Below are 17,321 nucleotides of genomic sequence, written 5' to 3'. Positions count from 1 at the left end.
AGTCCTTGAAGGTCACTGTTCTGTGGGTTTTCATAAACATTTTTATATTATCAACTGCATAGGATTCATATGTGCTAACTTTGTCAAAATGGAGCACATGACCTGATCAACACATACTGTACCCTGCCAAAGATGTAGGTGGAAAATTTAACAACAGATTGGGACTTTTTTAACTGTTCGACTTCATATGTGATATGCCAGTGTCTTATCTGCAGCACTTTGTGGCTGAGAAAAAAATGAGACAACTTAAATTCCTGATGGGAAACAAATAGCTTTTAAGAGAAAACACATTCGAATTCCATTCCATAACCTTCTCTGAGATGATAAGCGGGAGGGGGGATACTTATACAGAAAAATCCATCAGCTCAGTCGTATACCTTTATTTCAGTATTATTTTATTCATACTTATTTACTAAGTATTTATTGATTTATTTCAGTAATGAAAAGTGATCATTACCACGATTACCTGATTGTACCATTACCAGCACTGCTCTCTTATGAACTCTCACTGCTCTCTTATGAAATGATGTATCCGTCATTGTTCTGTGCCCTTCTCTGCTGGGTAGCAATACGTTTTTAAAAGTAAAATCAGATAAAGCGTCCGATTTTTAAACATATCTGTACGGATTTTTATCAATTTGATTCGAGGTCTTAAGACATTAATGCCAGGTGTTATGTTCTAATGTATCCTATCAGATTAAAATAAAGTATACATTATTGCTTTTCGTCGTTCTTGGCAACAGTGGCTTATATTATAAATAAAGGTACCGGGTGTATCGTTAAGGCGCTTGACTCCTCCATGTCAACACTTTGCCCGTCCTCTCACCCATCTATATATCGGCAATCGACTCATTGAAAAAAGCCTCCGCTCCGCCGCGCTGTGATCAAGTATTCGGTGATAGATTACGCGAGTGAAGGAGGAAGGAAGATGGCGGACAAAACGCCTGGCGGTGCGCAGAAAGCTAGCGCAAAGGTAAGTTAATTTCCTGGGGGATATACTTAAAATAAGATGGCAAAGACGAGTCTGAATATTAGTTCAGCAGTGTTTGAATGTCGTATTTTGCCATAGTTGTATTTGATGTTTGTGTTCGTTGGCCTGGTATGTGACAGTCCTGGGACGAGCATTGTGCGGTCGTGCAGGAAGATGGAAGGCCGAGGGGTTTCTTTACGGCCCAAGCAGTAGTAAACGTGCGTCTTTGACCAAGGTGTCCTTGGAAAAAATATTTTCTGTACAGTTTGCGTAACGCTTTCCAAACGCTTTTCTGAAACTAAATAATGTACGCCTGACTGCTGGAAGATCTCCTTTGCAATCTTAGCCCGTATGCTTACCCCATGCCTGTGTTATGTACAGTATGTACAAACGTCTACCTTAATAGTCTCCCATGAATTGATAGTGGGTCTCAGTTGCGTCGTGCAATTTAATTTAAGGATCCGGTCGAACTGCCATACTTTGTTAATTTCAGATTATTTGTTGTGGGATCTTTATTCAAATTTAGCGCCAGGTCGCTGGCTGTTCCGTCTTTCTAGATTGAGTTACTTAAGCTGTTGGCCAGGCTTTACCGTGCATTTAAGGGCTTATGTTTATGTAGCCAAAGGAATAGTAAGCCGGTCTCTCGATACGAGGCCTTACTTATATTAGTTTTCTACGATTTCATTAAAAAAGTTTTGAGTTTCCGATGTCGTGAAGTGCCGCTCATTATAGAGAGAAGCTCGGTTGAGCGGCACTGCATGTTTAGGTATGTCCGTAGTGACGTTTCTGCATTAGAGCTATATGTGAGGATGATTATTTCTGCGGTTTTGGCTTGGAAAATCTTACCTTTTTTCCTTTAAGTTTTCAAACTTAGGTTTGTTGTATTACGCGCGAACACAAATTAGAATGGGTCTTTTTTAGCACATTTTTTTACTTGCGAGCTGCTGCACTTTGAAAACAAACTTTGCGCTGCCCCCATTTGTTTCCCTCTCGAAACTGCGCGTTTGTGACATCTGCGCTGGTCTTTTTAACACTTTCTTTCATTTTAAAATGCTATAACCGTGGAAACCACGATTTGGAGTTGTTTGAAGGAAATGGATGAGTGTTTTTTTCACTCAACATACTGATAAAATATGAATGTTTGAAATATAACGAACAGAAATATTTGAGACGTCCTTACTACCATTAATGCATAAGAAGCTTGTTTTAATTTTTGGGGGTAAATATTTTTTTTAACTGTTCAAAACTCTACCTTCTGTCGACCCAAAATGGTTGGGGATGGATTCAGTCTGAAATGATTTTCATACGTATTCCAATGAAACTTAATATTGGTTATAACAAAGATTTTTTCGATTGTACTAGAGCGACGTTTTGTCAGATATGACTGTTTGTGGGTCATGAGTATTTTAATCTATTTCAGACTCTATTGGAGAGCAAGTTAAAGTCCTTCAGTATTGGCAAGATGTCTGCTGCTAAGAGAACTCTCAGTAAGAAGGAACAAGAAGAAATTAAAAAGAAGGTAAAAGTTGCAAAGAATGGCCTCCACGTTACTTTCAAACACTAGATGTTTTTGCCGTTTTTTAATGTAGAAATATTTTGTAAATTAATCTTTTTTAAATGAGCAATTAACGATTAGTAATTTAGTGGGGCACTAACCGTTCAGAAGTTTGTTCTGTTTTTTTTTATTACTGTAATTTAAAAGTTTGTGGCACGTATATTATCACCCCTTATTGTGTTGGAGTTGGTGATGTTCCTGGTATAGCTAGTTCAAAGCACCTTCAGATGAACCCTTTTGTAAAAATCTCTCATAACTTTTCATTAAAACATGTATTGGTATTTACGAGTTACGTAGTGTGGAATGTATGCCAACTTCTGATTTGGCCCGTTTTTTAAGCACTCCAGTATTTTGCAGTGAGGTATCACGTGTAATAACACGATGAAGCATGTAATTGCAGATGGTATTAAAGGGATGTCATTTACATTTGTTTCTGCTGCAGCATGAAAAGAAACCTTAGAACATGTTTCTGATAAAAAGCATTCTGTCCCATTCCATAGATGATTGTACCTTCGCTATTTTTATAGTCCAGCATGGGCTTTATCCATTTTAATTTTCAATAAAATAAACTTCATTGTATGAAATGCATTTTGTTTTTCTTTTATTCAAAATTCTGACGCTGGGAAAAGCGTCTTTGGAATCTCTGTTTGTAGAAGCTTTCATCACGAACTTTCATGCGTTTCAAATTTCTGTTCTAAGGTAGTGGGTGTCTGATTGTAGTAAAGTATGTTTACTTGGGACAATGTCGTCTTGCACTTGTCTCTTGTTTTAGGAGGATGAGCGAGCAGCAGCAGAGATATATGAAGAATTTCTTGCTGCGTTTGAAGGAGGAGATGGAAGTAAAGTGAAAGCTTTCGTTAGAGGAGGCATTGCAAATGCATCAAAAGGTACGGCTAATATTTCATGCTCTATGTCTCTATTTGTAGAATGTTAAGCATGAGGTGCACAACAAGAGCAAGGTGCATTTTTTAATCTTTTAGCTTGTTACTTTAGAAAGGGATTTGAAAGAATTGCTTTTGGGACCTCATTTTGTGAAGTAGCTTTGGTAACTATGATTAGTATCGCTTGGTTATATGTTAAGTTTCTTATTGTGTATGGATAATTAAAAATTATATGATTTTTTTTTCCTTTGCAGAAGAATCTGAAGCAGATGAGAAGAAAGGCAAACTGTACAAACCAACATCTCGTTTTGTGGAGCCCAAAAGTTCTTTGCCTGTTGAAAAACCTCCGCAATTTTTTGTACACGATAAAAGGCCTGTAAGTACCTTGTAATACTGCTGCTTTGTTGCTAATTTAGTTTGAACCCATTAAAAAAAAGAAATATTTTGTAAGCCGCTGGATAGAATATAAAAATAAATATGCTTTTCTTTCATAGTCATTAAAGAAGGGAGAAAAGGAAAAAAAGAAGAGCAATTTGGAACTCTTCAAAGAAGAATTAAAACAGTAAGTGTGGTCTCTTCTGTAGAGCTCAAATTGTTTCGTTTGACATTCTCTTTAAAATGTCTTTTGGTTTCATTCTTTGCAAGTTTCCCTTGTCATATTTTAAATCTTCCATAAACTAGCTTATTAAATAAGGTGTTTTTTGGGGTCACTGATCTGAACTGGCATTGACCATAAATTGTTGCAGATGCCTTACATGTGATGTAAAATAAATTACTTGATTGTTTGATTTCAGTTGTAGTTCCTATTTTTAACAAGATATTTAAACTGTTTGATACCAGTGGATATCAAGTAAAAGAACATCTTGTTGAATTACATCAAGAATATTGTTTAATGGGAAAAGATGGTGGTTACTTGCCATATTGTGAGCCCCTTCATGTCCCTGATGATTTTATTTTTAGATGCAATTCGATTCTTACAGCAAGAATTGCAGAGTCGATGATATTGACTCTTACTTTATAAACTTGTTAAACTGAGAAACATTTGAAAGACTACAAACTCTCTGTGTGGAACAGAACCATACCAACATTGTATCTGAGGAAGTTACTGCTATTACAGATTACTCAATCATCAAGCTGGTGCTTTTATTCAGTGTAATTTTTAGTACTATTGTACAGCACAATACAACGTTATATAAAATAGTTAGCAGAGCTGTTTTGTACCTTTTAAAATTACAAATTAAAAAACTGGCACTACAAAAATTGTAAAATAAATGGGCTGTTTCCTGGTCACCCACAGAAGGTTTCTCTTCCCTGTTATACACAACATATACAAATAGCACAACTTGTTTCAGGCTTTAACTAATTCACACGGACTAATTATAAGATGTGATCAAAGTAAAGTTCAGGTTTAAGCTTATTTGTTGGAATGCAGCACCTGGTCATTTGAAATTGCAGTTTACTATTCTTATAAGAGAAATATTAAACATAAGAATGAAATTTGGATTAGTGAGTTTGATTACTGTGTGCTCTTTGTTCTTATTTAAATTATAGCATATTTAATAACTTGTTTTTTTGTATTTAGAATTCAGGAAGAGCGTGATGAGCGACATAAGATGAAGGGCCGAATCAGCAGATTTGAACCTCTGTCTAGTATGGATGCGAGACGATCTTGTGAGTAGCATTTTTTTAAATACTATTGAGTCTCCTTATTTCTGTTAGTTGTTGGCCTTCCCTGTAGTACCATAGTGTCCTCGCTGTCGTTATATTGAAACAACATTTTTACTGCTTTTCTGCTTCTTTTAGCGGATGGTTCTTCAAGAAGAAACCGTCCGTCCAGTGGTAATTTAATTTTACTTTGTGGCATGCTTTTCGTTTGATATCATTTGATCATGCGGCACTCTCAACTCTAAAGAAATAAATCGCTTTGTTCTTGTTTTGTAGTTCTCGATGACTCCGCGCCCGGTTCGCATGATGTTGGGGATCCTTCTACCACTAATTTATATCTTGGAAATATAAACCCTCAGGTAACTGAAATGCTCTTGACTGCCTTTGAAATGGATGTCTGAGGACGTTACCCCGATAAGTGAGAGAACGCATGCAAAAGTGCGATTCTCGGTTGCCGGAAGAGTTCAATCAGTTGAGGTTTTTCTTTCCTAGATGAATGAAGAGATGCTGTGTCAGGAGTTTGGCCGCTTTGGTCCTTTAGCCAGTGTGAAGATCATGTGGCCAAGAACCGATGAAGAGCGTGCTAGGGAACGGAACTGCGGCTTTGTGGCGTTTATGAGTAGAAGAGATGCGGAAAGAGCATTAAAACATTTAAACGGTAAGAAACTAGTGTACCGCATAGGAAACAGTATCCTTGATTTTCATGGGAATGTTCTGATCTTTTAGTGATGTAGTCTGAAAAATCTCTGCGTGAGAACAGGTTTTGAAACGATGTCATGATTACGTGTCGTTCGAGTGAAGAGCTAAAAATGAGTTGTTTCCGAGTAGCGAGGACTCTGACTTGAGTGCTGGTTGAGCTCTATGGCCTTGGCTTGATGGGTTTGAGCCTGGGTTCCCTGGGTGGGAAAGTTGATGTATGGCCAAAGCTGCCTTGGCTTTCTGACCAACGATAGCCTCTGTGGCACCACTTCTCCTTCGGGCACGGAGGAGTTTGCACCATGCGAGGTCACGAGTGGGAGGAGCAGGTCGGTCTCGGTGTCTTGTTCTCGCTAGAGCAGGAGCCGAAGCTTAGAAAACAGTTGGTACTTCCAAACAGGTTGCGGATATAGAACAATAATTGGCCTTAGCGTGTTGAAGTGATTTGATGACAGGCCGTCATAGAAGTCTTTTGTTTTATTCATTCCAGGAAAGATGATTATGAATTTTGAAATGAAGCTGGGATGGGGGAAAGCTGTACCAATCCCCCCTCACCCCATATACATTCCACCTTCCATGATGGAGCACACCCTTCCACCACCTCCATCAGGGCTTCCTTTCAATGCACAGCCAAGAGAGAGGTTGAAGAACCCCAATGCCGCATTGCTCCCCCCTCCCAAAAACAAAGAGGAGTTCGATAAGGTAATTTAGTACGTTATGCATGGGCAACTTAAGTTATTGTTGAATTTTTTCTTTAAGCAAGTGAAATCTGGTAAGATTGTAAAGCCTTGCTTTTCAGAAATCCTATGTTTATCTAAATAGAAAAAAATCCCTCTTTCATAATAGTCATTTACGTAGTGCACTATTTGTACATAATAACATTATGTTCCCAAACATAATGAATACAAGTAAACAGCTGTACACTGCATTTTTTTAAAATCTGATTTTTCAAAATTTAAAATAAGAAAAATAAAATTGATATCATTGCTAGTATGGTCTAGTATGTAAGGTTAAATGTTCTGTGATTTTTAAAAAAAGGTAAGTATGGAGGTCATATTTTTTATGTAGTTATTTAAGTGTCTTAGGTTGTTGTGCTTATTTCAGTATGTATTGATTTATGTACATAGTATTTTGTACTGTACAGTAGCACTTAAATTATTATGGTGAAACACTTCTGTAGCCTTAAAGAGGCATTTCAAGGAGCTGAAGTAGTTTTCTAATGCTAGTGAAATTGCTCAGTTAATCTGTAAATTGAAGTCTAGGCATTTGCATTATAACTGAAGTAGTTTTCTTACATTTTCTGTTGATTGAAATATGCAGTGCAGGGAGAAGTTAGCATTTTCTTATGTGAAAACTGACAGCAGTAAAGGAACGTTTGTTATAATATGCAATTTTTAATGCATTTTATATTTTGCTTGTTGCTTGTTAACAATACTCACATATTCTATGTTTATTATCTGATGTGACTTCATATACAGACTCTGTCGCAAGCCATAGTCAAAGTGGTTATCCCAACAGAAAGGTACATGTTTTTCTTTTTTTTAAATTGATGTAAATTGTAGAAAAACAAGTCCCATATAACTAAAACAACTTGGATTAATTGGGCGTTGCATGCTACTGGAGGTTAGTTTGAGTGAGCAATAGTTCAGGTTCAACACCCCACCCCTGCCAGATATATGTCCTGATAGTTCCTGTGGGCAAGCTAGGGGCTGTGTACTCCACCAGTTTTTTAATAAGGATTGTCCAGCTTATTCATAAATGGAACACAAGGAAAACAAAGCTTGAAATTGAACAGGAATATATTTGTAATGTTTTCCACTGTTATATAGCCTTTTCGGGCCCACTTTAGTTAGTATCTAAAATGCAAAAATAGTATAAATCGTATTATATTGTTATAATATCAGTGACGTTATAATTGTATGCACTAGATGCTTAACGTAGCAGTGAGTTCACAGTCGACAGAGCAGAAATAAGTCAGATATCATTTAAGCATAAATAGCACAAGATCCCTCTTAGAATTAAGGCTAGTTTATCTCAGCCGTTCTCTGGTGTTTCTTCGTATTTCATTTACATGCATAAAATCAGGATTTACACCTTATTTTTACACTAATGGTCGAAGTTATTTGTTTGCTGTACCTAATTGCAGTGCTGTCTTAGCTTATATTGAAAAGAGTCCTTTCCCTTTTATACTATTGCTCACTCTTAACTAAAATCCTCCTGGCCTCTGTCAGCCAAGCATGGGTAAAATCAAATTACCTATGCAGATAAATCCAATCCCCTTATTCTGTATGACCTTTGACATTGGCCTTGGTGAGCAGCACAAGTTGAACTGTCTGCAGCAGCGAGGGACCAGAAAAGCGTCATGGGATGGATTGGGAAAGTATACAGAATTTTACCTGACATTGGTACGATCAGCTCCAATAAATGTGATTGTGTTGTAAATGAAAGGCATCGTATGTTGTTTTGTTGGCCACTTTAGGCTAATTTGTACATTTTACCTAAATTAATTTAAATAGCACATTATTTTTCTTGCTCGTCATCCACCTTTATTCACTTCCATGCATTCTTAAATCCTGTACATTTTATTAGTCACATTTCAAGAAGCCGCAGCTGTCACTGTAGAAAGTCTTAATTTAAAATTTAGCCTATTAAGGCCAACAATTCTATATTTTTTAAATTTAAAATCAGAAAAATTGCATTGAATGATACTGGGTTTTTAGTTTATACTGCAACAGTTTTAATTGCTACAGAAGAGCATTTGTTGTAGTTATTTCCTGCTTTTTTTCACTGAAGTTCTACATTTAAATTAGTTCTACGTTTGCACATTTATAAATTAGTACCTTTTCACCACACAATGTAAAACAGTGGTCAGACAGACAATTTAATGCTTGTAGCTTTATACTACAATTTGTGAAGAGTTATAATGAAGTTCCACCTGTTGAAATAGTTATTAAAGGTCATGCTTTATTACTTATGAATAAATTCTTTAATATTGATTTAAATAAATATCTTTTTAAGTAGGTATTGGGTTCAGAAGGATTAACGTTTGAGACATTAAGATTTTCTCTAATGTCCTTTTTTGCTCTTCAAGTATTAAAATTTGAGAATGTGTAGTTTCTATTTGTGGTTTGGATATTATACCATCATGGAAATAATTCAAGCAAAGTTGGATTTTATTTATTTTAAAAGACTGGCCCCTGCTAGTCATGTTTTATGCATAATGCGTATGTTTGCTACCTATTCTTAAAAATGTGGTTTGCAGTTGTTTCACGTCAATAAATTTACACAATTTTACCTCTTAGTGTTTTGTGCTTCCAATGTCGATTACGTTGCAAAACTGCAAATTTTAGAATACTGAAGTCCGAAACATTATGATCTTGGCTGTCTTTGTTTTTTAAGCATTAAGCTTTGTTAGTAAGTTCACCCTAAAATGTTACATAGAAATGGCTTGGAAAATGAAAATTGGCTTTTAATTAGTTTAAAACAATTTGGTCTGACCTGAATTAATCTAGTAACACGATGCTTAAATTTCTAAAAGGTTTTTATATATTAACATTTCACTTAATATATACTCAGAAAATGAATTTGAAAGTAAATGTTTATCCATCCTAATTTTGCTTAAATTTGGAAGATAGCCAGAACTGTTCCATTAGTGTGGTAGAAATGTGGAGTGGAGAGAGTGCTTTGGATAGAGATTAAGATTCTGAATGTGTTTGCTTTAACTGTGTTTTTCTTATAGGAATTTGCTCTCTCTGATACATCGAATGATCGAGTTTGTGGTGCGTGAAGGACCTATGTTTGAAGCTATGATCATGAACCGAGAGATTAACAACCCAATGTTTAGGTTTGTACTTTTTTTTAAATAGTTTTTTGTCCTACATCTGCGTAGGACCATTCATTCATTTTACAATAGAATCGTTGGCTTGAATTTTCAGTTTTTGTAGACTTCACGTGAGCCTTGGGTACCATTTACCCAGAAAAATAATCCATTTCAATTGAGAAAAGCGTTGCACCAAACATTAGTCTTTATGTCCTTTTATTTTGTTCCCCTCTTTAAAACAGGTTTCTTTTTGAGAATCAAAGCCCGGCTCATGTTTACTACAGGTGGAAGTTATACTCCATCTTGCAGGTAAGTTGTTTAATTGGTCTGGTTTCTGTTTTTAATTTTTTTGACCAGCCATTTTTAATTTTTTGAGAGGATGTACTGAACTGGTTGCAATGTTTTTTTACAGGGAGACTCTCCAACTAAATGGAAGACGGAAGACTTCAGAATGTTTAAGAATGGGTCAATGTGGCGTCCGCCTCCCCTGAACCCATATCTGCATGGGTCGCTTGATGATGAGGATAAGGAGTCTGAGGAAGAGACAACCAAAAAAGGCTCTCTAAAAGAAGAGTAAGGATTTCTCAAGGACGTATGGCCCTTGTACAGTCTGCAACAATTTACTGGTTAAAGCTTTTGAATTTTTTTCAATTATGTCATTGCCCATAATCTTTGTCAAATGATAGGTTCTGCCAGATGAGCAGTTTCCCAGGCATTCACACATTTTTTTAAACATTGCTTAATAGTCCTAGCAATAAGTATACCCGGGTTCAATTTAAAGTAATTTAAATCGTGATGAAAATGTTTTCCCTTACTGGTGATTACTAAAATGAAGCTTGCCTAAATTAGCTTCACAAAACATAACACTTCACAGAGATTCATGTTCAAGAAACATTGTGTCAGTGAAGACGCAGATAATTAACTTCACAACTTTAAATCTAACTTAATTTGTTTCTCATTCTGTAGACAAAGAGACAAATTGGAGGAGATGTTGCGTGGCCTGACACCGCGGAAGAATGATATAGCTGATGCGATGCTATTCTGTCTGAACCATGCAGAAGCTGCTGAAGAAATAGTGGAGTGTATTGCTGAATCATTGTCTATACTGAAGACTCCACTGCCAAAAAAGGTGTGTTTTAATACTGTTATGCTTCCACTTGCTGTGTAAGATGCTTTTAAACTAGTCTTAAATTATTCCTTAGAGTGTTATTTTGGATTTTTGTGTTTTTTATTAATGCACGTTGCGTTTTTTGTAAATTCTTCACTTTGGGACAGGTATTCATTCTTTTTTTCTTTTTCAGATTGCACGGTTATATTTGGTATCGGACGTGTTGTACAATTCATCTGCAAAAGTTGCCAATGCTTCTTATTATAGAAAATAGTAAGTGTGCACTGAAGTCTACAAACTAAAATGTCACCCTTGGTTTTAAAAACATAAGGGGTAAAAGTTTACATTTTTTCTTGCAGCTTTGAATCTAAGCTCTGCCAGATATTTTCAGACCTCAATGCCACATACAAGACGATACAGGGCCATTTGCAATCTGAAAACTTCAAGGTATTTGTTTTTCTTCAGGATTAGTGAATGCATACGTAGATAAGGTGATAAACTGATTAATAACTTTTCTGATCTAGGATTCTTCCATTGATCTGTGATTTCATACTGAGTAATATGAGTAGTGTCATAGAGAAGCATTAGTAGTTAAGCTCAGCTATGGAATATATGACATTAAGAAGCCATTCTTTCTGTAGTTCATTAGAATCATTGACACCTCAGCTAATTTCAAGTTTTTCTTTTCCCACACCAAACACAGCAAAGAGTTATGTCCTGCTTCAGAGCATGGGAGGACTGGACTGTTTATCCTGAGCCGTTTCTAATCAAACTCCAGAACATCTTCCTTGGTCTGGTCAACCTCAGTGGGGAGAAAGATGTCGCTCCAACTGTTGTCGTAGAGGTAGATAATCAGAAGAAACACGTTTCGTTGTTCTTTTGTGTGTGTATGTGTGAAGAGAAGCCGTTTGCAGTCTTTATGATTGCCTGTTTGCTAAAAAGCATTGCCTTCTTTTTGCATCTTGCAGCCTGAAGTTGCCGAAGATCTTGACGGGGCTCCTATTGAAGAAGAGCTCGATGGGGCTCCACTGGATGATGTGGATGGTGTACCTATTGACACTGCGCCCATAGACGGTGCTCCTTTAGATGACCTAGATGGAGTTCCAATAAAGACAGTAGATGATGACCTTGATGGTATTCCTTGTAAGTCATGTTTTTGCTGCCGAACCTTTTGAAAGAAGTCATCCCTCTGCTTATTGTTTAATGTTTTTTTGTCACCTTTAAATACATTCTTTACTGTTGTTGCTCATGAATTTGAAATCGTGTCTGCAGTGAATTTTTAATGTAAATAAAACGCAGACATTCGAAATGGAGCCATCTACAATAAATGAATAAGTAGTGAATTTATGATTTTCCTAATACAACTAACAGCTGAACACAGCACTGCTGTTACAGTGACTTTAGGTGTCTAGCTCAACTAATCGTAAGAAGTACTTTCTAAAATATTTTTTTCAAGTTATCGGAATTGAATTTTGGTCGTGGTTGCATTTGTAATAGAAATTTAAGAACGTAAGGTTGCAAATGAGAGGAGGCCTTTTGCCCCATCCTGCCTGATTGCTAGTAGCTAATTGGTCCAAGGATCTCATCCAGCCATTTCTTTAAAAAGGGTGGGTTTGCCGCTTCATGTTGCATACTTTGACAACCCTTTGCATAAAAAGTGCACCCTGCTCTCAGGTATAAGTGCCTCTACAGATCATTTCTTTTGTTTAAATTAATTAGTGGAAGCTCCTAGCCAGTCAAAGGAACCTGCTTTTAAAATGGCGCCATCTAAATGGGAAGCAGTAGATGAGTCCGAACTCGAAGCACAAGGTAAGACTTTAGCTTGAAAGTTACTTTCTGAATCAGATGGACTTCATATCTGAACCTACAGTCCTCATTCACACTGAGAAATAGGAAGCATTGTTTTCCTTTGCATCTGATTTGTATAGCATTGGTTGCAGGTATTAAAAATGTAGTGTTATTCTGAAAATGTCTTGTTCTTTAGAAGCATTTTCTCTTCATCTGTTTTTTTAGTTGTTACAATAATGTAACGATAATGTGAACATAATACTGTATTTAGAATTTGGAGGGAAAGTGCCATAGTGTGACAATACTCTGGCTTTTATGGTTTCTGTTGAAAATGTCCAATGAATGTTTATTTAAAAGACTGGTGAGGCATCATAGATTTGTGAAATGTAAGTAAACTTTATATATGCTCACTGTTGAAATTAGCAGAGCAAATTACTGAGACATTCTTTTATTTTGTGAAAGATCTGACTTAATAGTCACTTGTAAGTTATTGGGTACATATGTTCTTTACATCTGAAGCAAGCTGACTCGCACAAGTTTTCATTAAACCGTTAATTAACCTCCAATTTATAACTGCTCTATTTTAGTTTAGGCACCTAATTTTTTTCAACAGTTCTGCGTAGGTAAGGGGGAAGCATGTTATCGGTGCCCATTAGCTTGTTGCCAGCCTTGCCAATCACCAATTTGATGAAAGGATCCTGTCTTGAATCAAATGGATTGATGTAGGCTGGCAACAACTAAAAAAACAGATGAAGAGTACTTTAGTTGTAATACCTCCTTTACTAAAAAACATCTTTGGATCAAGACACATTATCACCCCAGGTTTTGCTCATCGATTCATTTTTTTCTGGAATAAAAATTAATTAGCTTGAGTTGGTACTTTGTTTCCTCAGCGGTTACAACATCAAAGTGGGAAATATTTGATCAGCCCGAAGAATCTGAAGAAGAACAGAAAAAGTAAGTGAAAATTATCCTTCTTTGAAATCTGATTAAAAAAACTAATTGAATCAGTAGGCAAAGTTATTAATTTCCATTATCATTGCATCCTGCATTCTAATTTGCAGTGGTGCGAAAGCAGGCTTATCAGGAGATTGTCTTGGGTACATTACAGTGTTGAAAAGTATTGTATTTCGTTTCCAAATTTCTAGAACAGTATTTTATGCCCTAAAATGACCCTAAAATTTATTTTATCAGCACTAGACTGTATAATTTGCAAGGTGATATTTAAAGATATTTCTCATCTTCCCACTCACATTATTGTGAACATAATCTGTGCCAATTATATACCTTTTCATAATCACAAGGGTAATGTTTTCCAATGTTTTCATTTTTGAAGCTTTGCTTCTTTTAGTGAATTTTTATTGTTCACTTTTCTTCCATAGGGAAGAAGAAGAAACTGACGATGATGATGATACCAGGAGTTCTCGATCAGAAGAGCAGTCGCTCTTTTCCAACCCAATAAAAGAGGAATCCTCCGACTCCAAATTTTCTGGAAAGTACTCTGAAATGAGTGAAGAGAAGCGTGCCAAACTAAGAGAAATTGAGGTAAAGGCGGAGACCATGCCTCTCAGGTTTCATTTTGTTAGTTTGTCACATCAGCACTGCTTGGATTTTTACAACTTTCTATTTTCATACAGCTAAAAGTTATGAAGTTTCAAGATGAATTGGAGTCTGGGAAACGACCCAAGAAATCTGGACAGAGTATTCAGGAGCAAGTGGAACATTATCGTGATAAACTATTGCAAAGGGTTGGTAAAGCAATTTTAATAATAAACATTTTTACAGTTGTAATACTCCATTTGTTCCTACCCCTGTTTTGTAATCGACAGAGTAGTCAGATCTAAATTATCACATTTACAGTTCATCACCATATAATTTCTGTTGTAGGATTTTCTGGATTGCCCACCACAAGGGGGCACTAATACTGTATTTCTAAAAACCTTTTTTTGTAACTGCAATGCCCTATTATATTGTTATATCAGATTGTGGAAAGATGAGTAACGATGTTAAGCTGCACAAATATTGCAACCCCCAGTCCCGAGTCATTACAAAGGGAAATATTGTCTTATTCTTCTTCATTGGAATTTCAGGTGTAATATTTTAATTGACTGAATAAGTAAAACACAGGTGGATAAACTAAAGTGAGACTGAAGCCAGTGAAAAGGGATTAAAAATAACTTAATGTCAAATTTCAGTTGTGCGGGGACCAAAGGTCACACAAGAGGAAGCTCCCTAAGCTTCTGAAGGGCGGTTTTCGGCCCGCGAGATCAGTACTTAGAAACCTGAAATTATACAGTAGTATTAAAACAAGGTTCTCCCCTCTCCCGTAATGTATTAAAAATTAAATAGGAAAACTCACATTTTATTTTTGCATATTCTGCTTTGATTTGCATTCCAGGAAAAAGAAAAAGAAGTGGAAAGAGAAAAGGAGCGGGACAAAAAAGATAAAGACAAATCAGAAGTTCGTTGTAAAGAAAAGAAGGAAAAAGATGATTCAACGCCAACCAGAAAGGAGAGGTTAGTTGTTTCGGAAATACTTAAAGAATTTAAGTATACTTGTTCAACAGACAGTTGGACTAATTAAAAATATTAATAGGCAAATTTAAGTAGTCTACATTCTTCTGAAATTTTATAATTATTTTTCTCATGGCTTCCGCATCACTCACATTTTACTCTTAATTCACAGTATTTAGTGTATTAACATCCTCATAAATTATGTATTCGGGTTATATAAGCAATAAAAACATTGGAGATGATAACCTTTTAAATCTACCTTGGAATGATTCAGGGATTAAATTTTAGACTTCGAAATAACTCAATTTAGATTGACTGGTAGAGCTGTTGTGAGTCTGACAGGTGGTGTCCTGAGCTGGGAGTGACAGGGATCGCCTAGTTGGCAGAGCATCACTAGGGCACAAGTCTCCACGACTACACAGGTGCCTACTTACTTTCAGGCTTGTGGTGATATCAGTGAGGTCTGTGCCTTTCCTCCCATCAATGTCCATCTCCAGTTGGTGCATGTCTGGCCTTCCTGGTTCTCTCCATACATTAAGGAGCCATTGCTCTGACCCAAAATGTGAAGGGACTGTTGGCATTTCCAAATCAAAAGTAGTTAACTGCAAAATGCAAAAAGAAAAATACAATGATAGAAGTGGGGTCACTAGTTCTTACGAATTATAACTGAAATTATCCCAGACGAGAAGAGTCCTGGATTCTCATAGCATGTATCCTGCTTTTTTCAGGAAACGAAAGCACAGTGGGTCTCCCAGTCCTTCCCGGAGCAGCAGAAGGGGGAAGTCCCCGTCCCCTCGGTCTGAGCGATCGGACAGGTCATATGTAAAGGAGAGCTCTCGGTCTAGGTCCTCACATAAAGATTCTCCAAGAGACACTAGTAAAAAGTCTTCAAAAAGGTATATGACTAATGTAGTTCTTGCACACAAGAAACAATTTCTGAGGTGTTACTTTTGATAAATTATTTTGCTGCTATATGTATACCCTGTATTGTCTCACCACTGTGTAATGAATAGAAACAAAAAATAGTGTTCTGCTCCAATGCATACTCAACAGTGCATCACATCCTGTCTCCACTGCCTGAGGGAATAGTATAAGCTGTAAGGTGCAGTAATGTAATTTCTCTCAGGTTATTTGTTTTTTGTAGTTATTGCATTTGTCACATTTCTGATGGTGGTGGACCTAACAGTTTTCATCTGAGGCTTAATGTAACTTGAAGCCAAACTTTTAATGCATTCATTAGTCAGCTTTGTATTTTTTTTATTTACATCAGTATTGATAAGAGGGTCTAAAACCCTTTGGCTAATACAGATTAATCATTCGGCAGTTTGTTTAAAACGCTGAGTATTTGCTCAAGAATATTTTAGATAAAATTGTGGTTTCTTATTCAGAAGCAACATTTTACATTTTCTGTCCTAACCCTACTTATTAACCTCACAGACATTTTGGTTGTTGGTTAATGAGATCAAAGGACTATTTTTTTCTATAAATCCAAAAATAATCTCTCCCCCCCCCCCCCCCTTCATTTAGGTCACCTTCAGCACCCAGGACACCCAAGAGGTCTCGGCGGTCTCGTTCTAGGACACCCAAAAAATCAGGCAAGAAATCCAGGTCATCATCCAGATCTCCACATCGGTCTCATAAGAAATCAAAGAAAAGCAAGCACTGACGAACAGTGTGCCACCCTCACCCCCACCCTTAGCTGTGATGTAAAAAGTTAATGGAGTTGCAGTTTTGTTACGTGCCTGGGAAAATTGTAAAAATAAAAATAAAGCATTCCTTCCCCCCACTCCTTCCTTTTTTTATGCACGTATAACCATGCCGTGAGCCCTCCCTTTCTGTAGAGCCAACGATGTTTTATATTGTAAAATAATGAACTTACCTTGTGTTGAATTTCCTACATGAGATAGATTTAATCATCCTTGTTATGGATTGAACTTGTGTATCTGGTCTCCTGACAGTAGTTTTATTTTCATGATTGTCAGTTTTTTCTTTTTTTGTAGTTGACATGAACAGGATTTAAAATAAAACATGAAAACCATTTGTTTTAATTGTGAACTTTTCCCTTTTTTATCAAAAATAAGGTTATAAATGTCTTCTGTTCATAACCATTTCACTACAGTATCAAAGTGTAGTTTTTCAGATTTATTTTTTTGGTAATTTGGTTTTTGCATGTTGCTGATAGTGAAGTTGGACAGATGGAGAATACATGGGGTAAAACAGTTTATGACGAGAGAAACATCTAATTGGTAATTGATAAAAATCCTGTAGTGAAATTCACTCAGTCTAAAACTTTTACTTCAGTTCAAAACCTTTAATCAATTATC

At 36.4% G+C, this 17,321-nt stretch overlaps 1 protein-coding gene across 3 annotated transcripts; it reads left to right on the top strand.

Annotated features, from left to right (window-relative positions):
• Positions 1-874: 874 nt before the first annotated feature.
• On the top strand, positions 875-17,045 carry u2surp (U2 snRNP-associated SURP domain containing). 3 transcript variants are annotated; one of them, XM_015361275.2, is made up of 26 exons: positions 875-973; positions 2,391-2,489; positions 3,298-3,412; positions 3,661-3,782; positions 3,901-3,968; positions 4,989-5,077; positions 5,210-5,245; positions 5,348-5,430; positions 5,564-5,729; positions 6,258-6,469; positions 7,246-7,289; positions 9,507-9,611; positions 9,830-9,896; positions 10,000-10,160; positions 10,554-10,716; positions 10,889-10,968; positions 11,055-11,142; positions 11,399-11,539; positions 11,664-11,838; positions 12,415-12,504; positions 13,377-13,440; positions 13,866-14,028; positions 14,121-14,231; positions 14,882-15,000; positions 15,726-15,893; positions 16,525-17,045. In XM_015361275.2, the coding sequence occupies exons 1-26, from the start codon at positions 929-931 to the stop codon at positions 16,661-16,663; spliced, it is 2,913 nt and encodes a 970-aa protein (XP_015216761.2). In that variant the 5' UTR covers positions 875-928; the 3' UTR covers positions 16,664-17,045. The 3 variants fall into 3 exon arrangements, with proteins under 3 accessions (XP_015216761.2, XP_069053408.1, XP_015216762.2); XM_069197307.1 differs by lacking the exon at positions 5,210-5,245; XM_015361276.2 differs by lacking the exons at positions 15,726-15,893; positions 16,525-17,045 and adding an exon at positions 15,340-15,554.
• Positions 17,046-17,321: the final 276 nt, after the last annotated feature.

The sequence above is a fragment of the Lepisosteus oculatus genome, chromosome 13 (genome assembly GCF_040954835.1).
Source record: "Lepisosteus oculatus isolate fLepOcu1 chromosome 13, fLepOcu1.hap2, whole genome shotgun sequence".
Lineage (NCBI taxonomy): Eukaryota > Metazoa > Chordata > Actinopteri > Semionotiformes > Lepisosteidae > Lepisosteus > Lepisosteus oculatus.
This window is presented reverse-complemented; position numbering and strand designations above follow the sequence as displayed.

Coding starts and splice junctions, on each gene's coding strand:
- u2surp (XM_015361275.2), top strand. CDS start 929: ATGGCGGACAAAACGCCTGGCGGTGCGCAGAAAGCTAGCGCAAAG. Junction 7,290..9,506: donor GTGGTTATCCCAACAGAAAG/GTACATGTTTTT, acceptor TTTTTCTTATAG/GAATTTGCTCTCTCTGATAC. Junction 10,717..10,888: donor AGACTCCACTGCCAAAAAAG/GTGTGTTTTAAT, acceptor TTTCTTTTTCAG/ATTGCACGGTTATATTTGGT.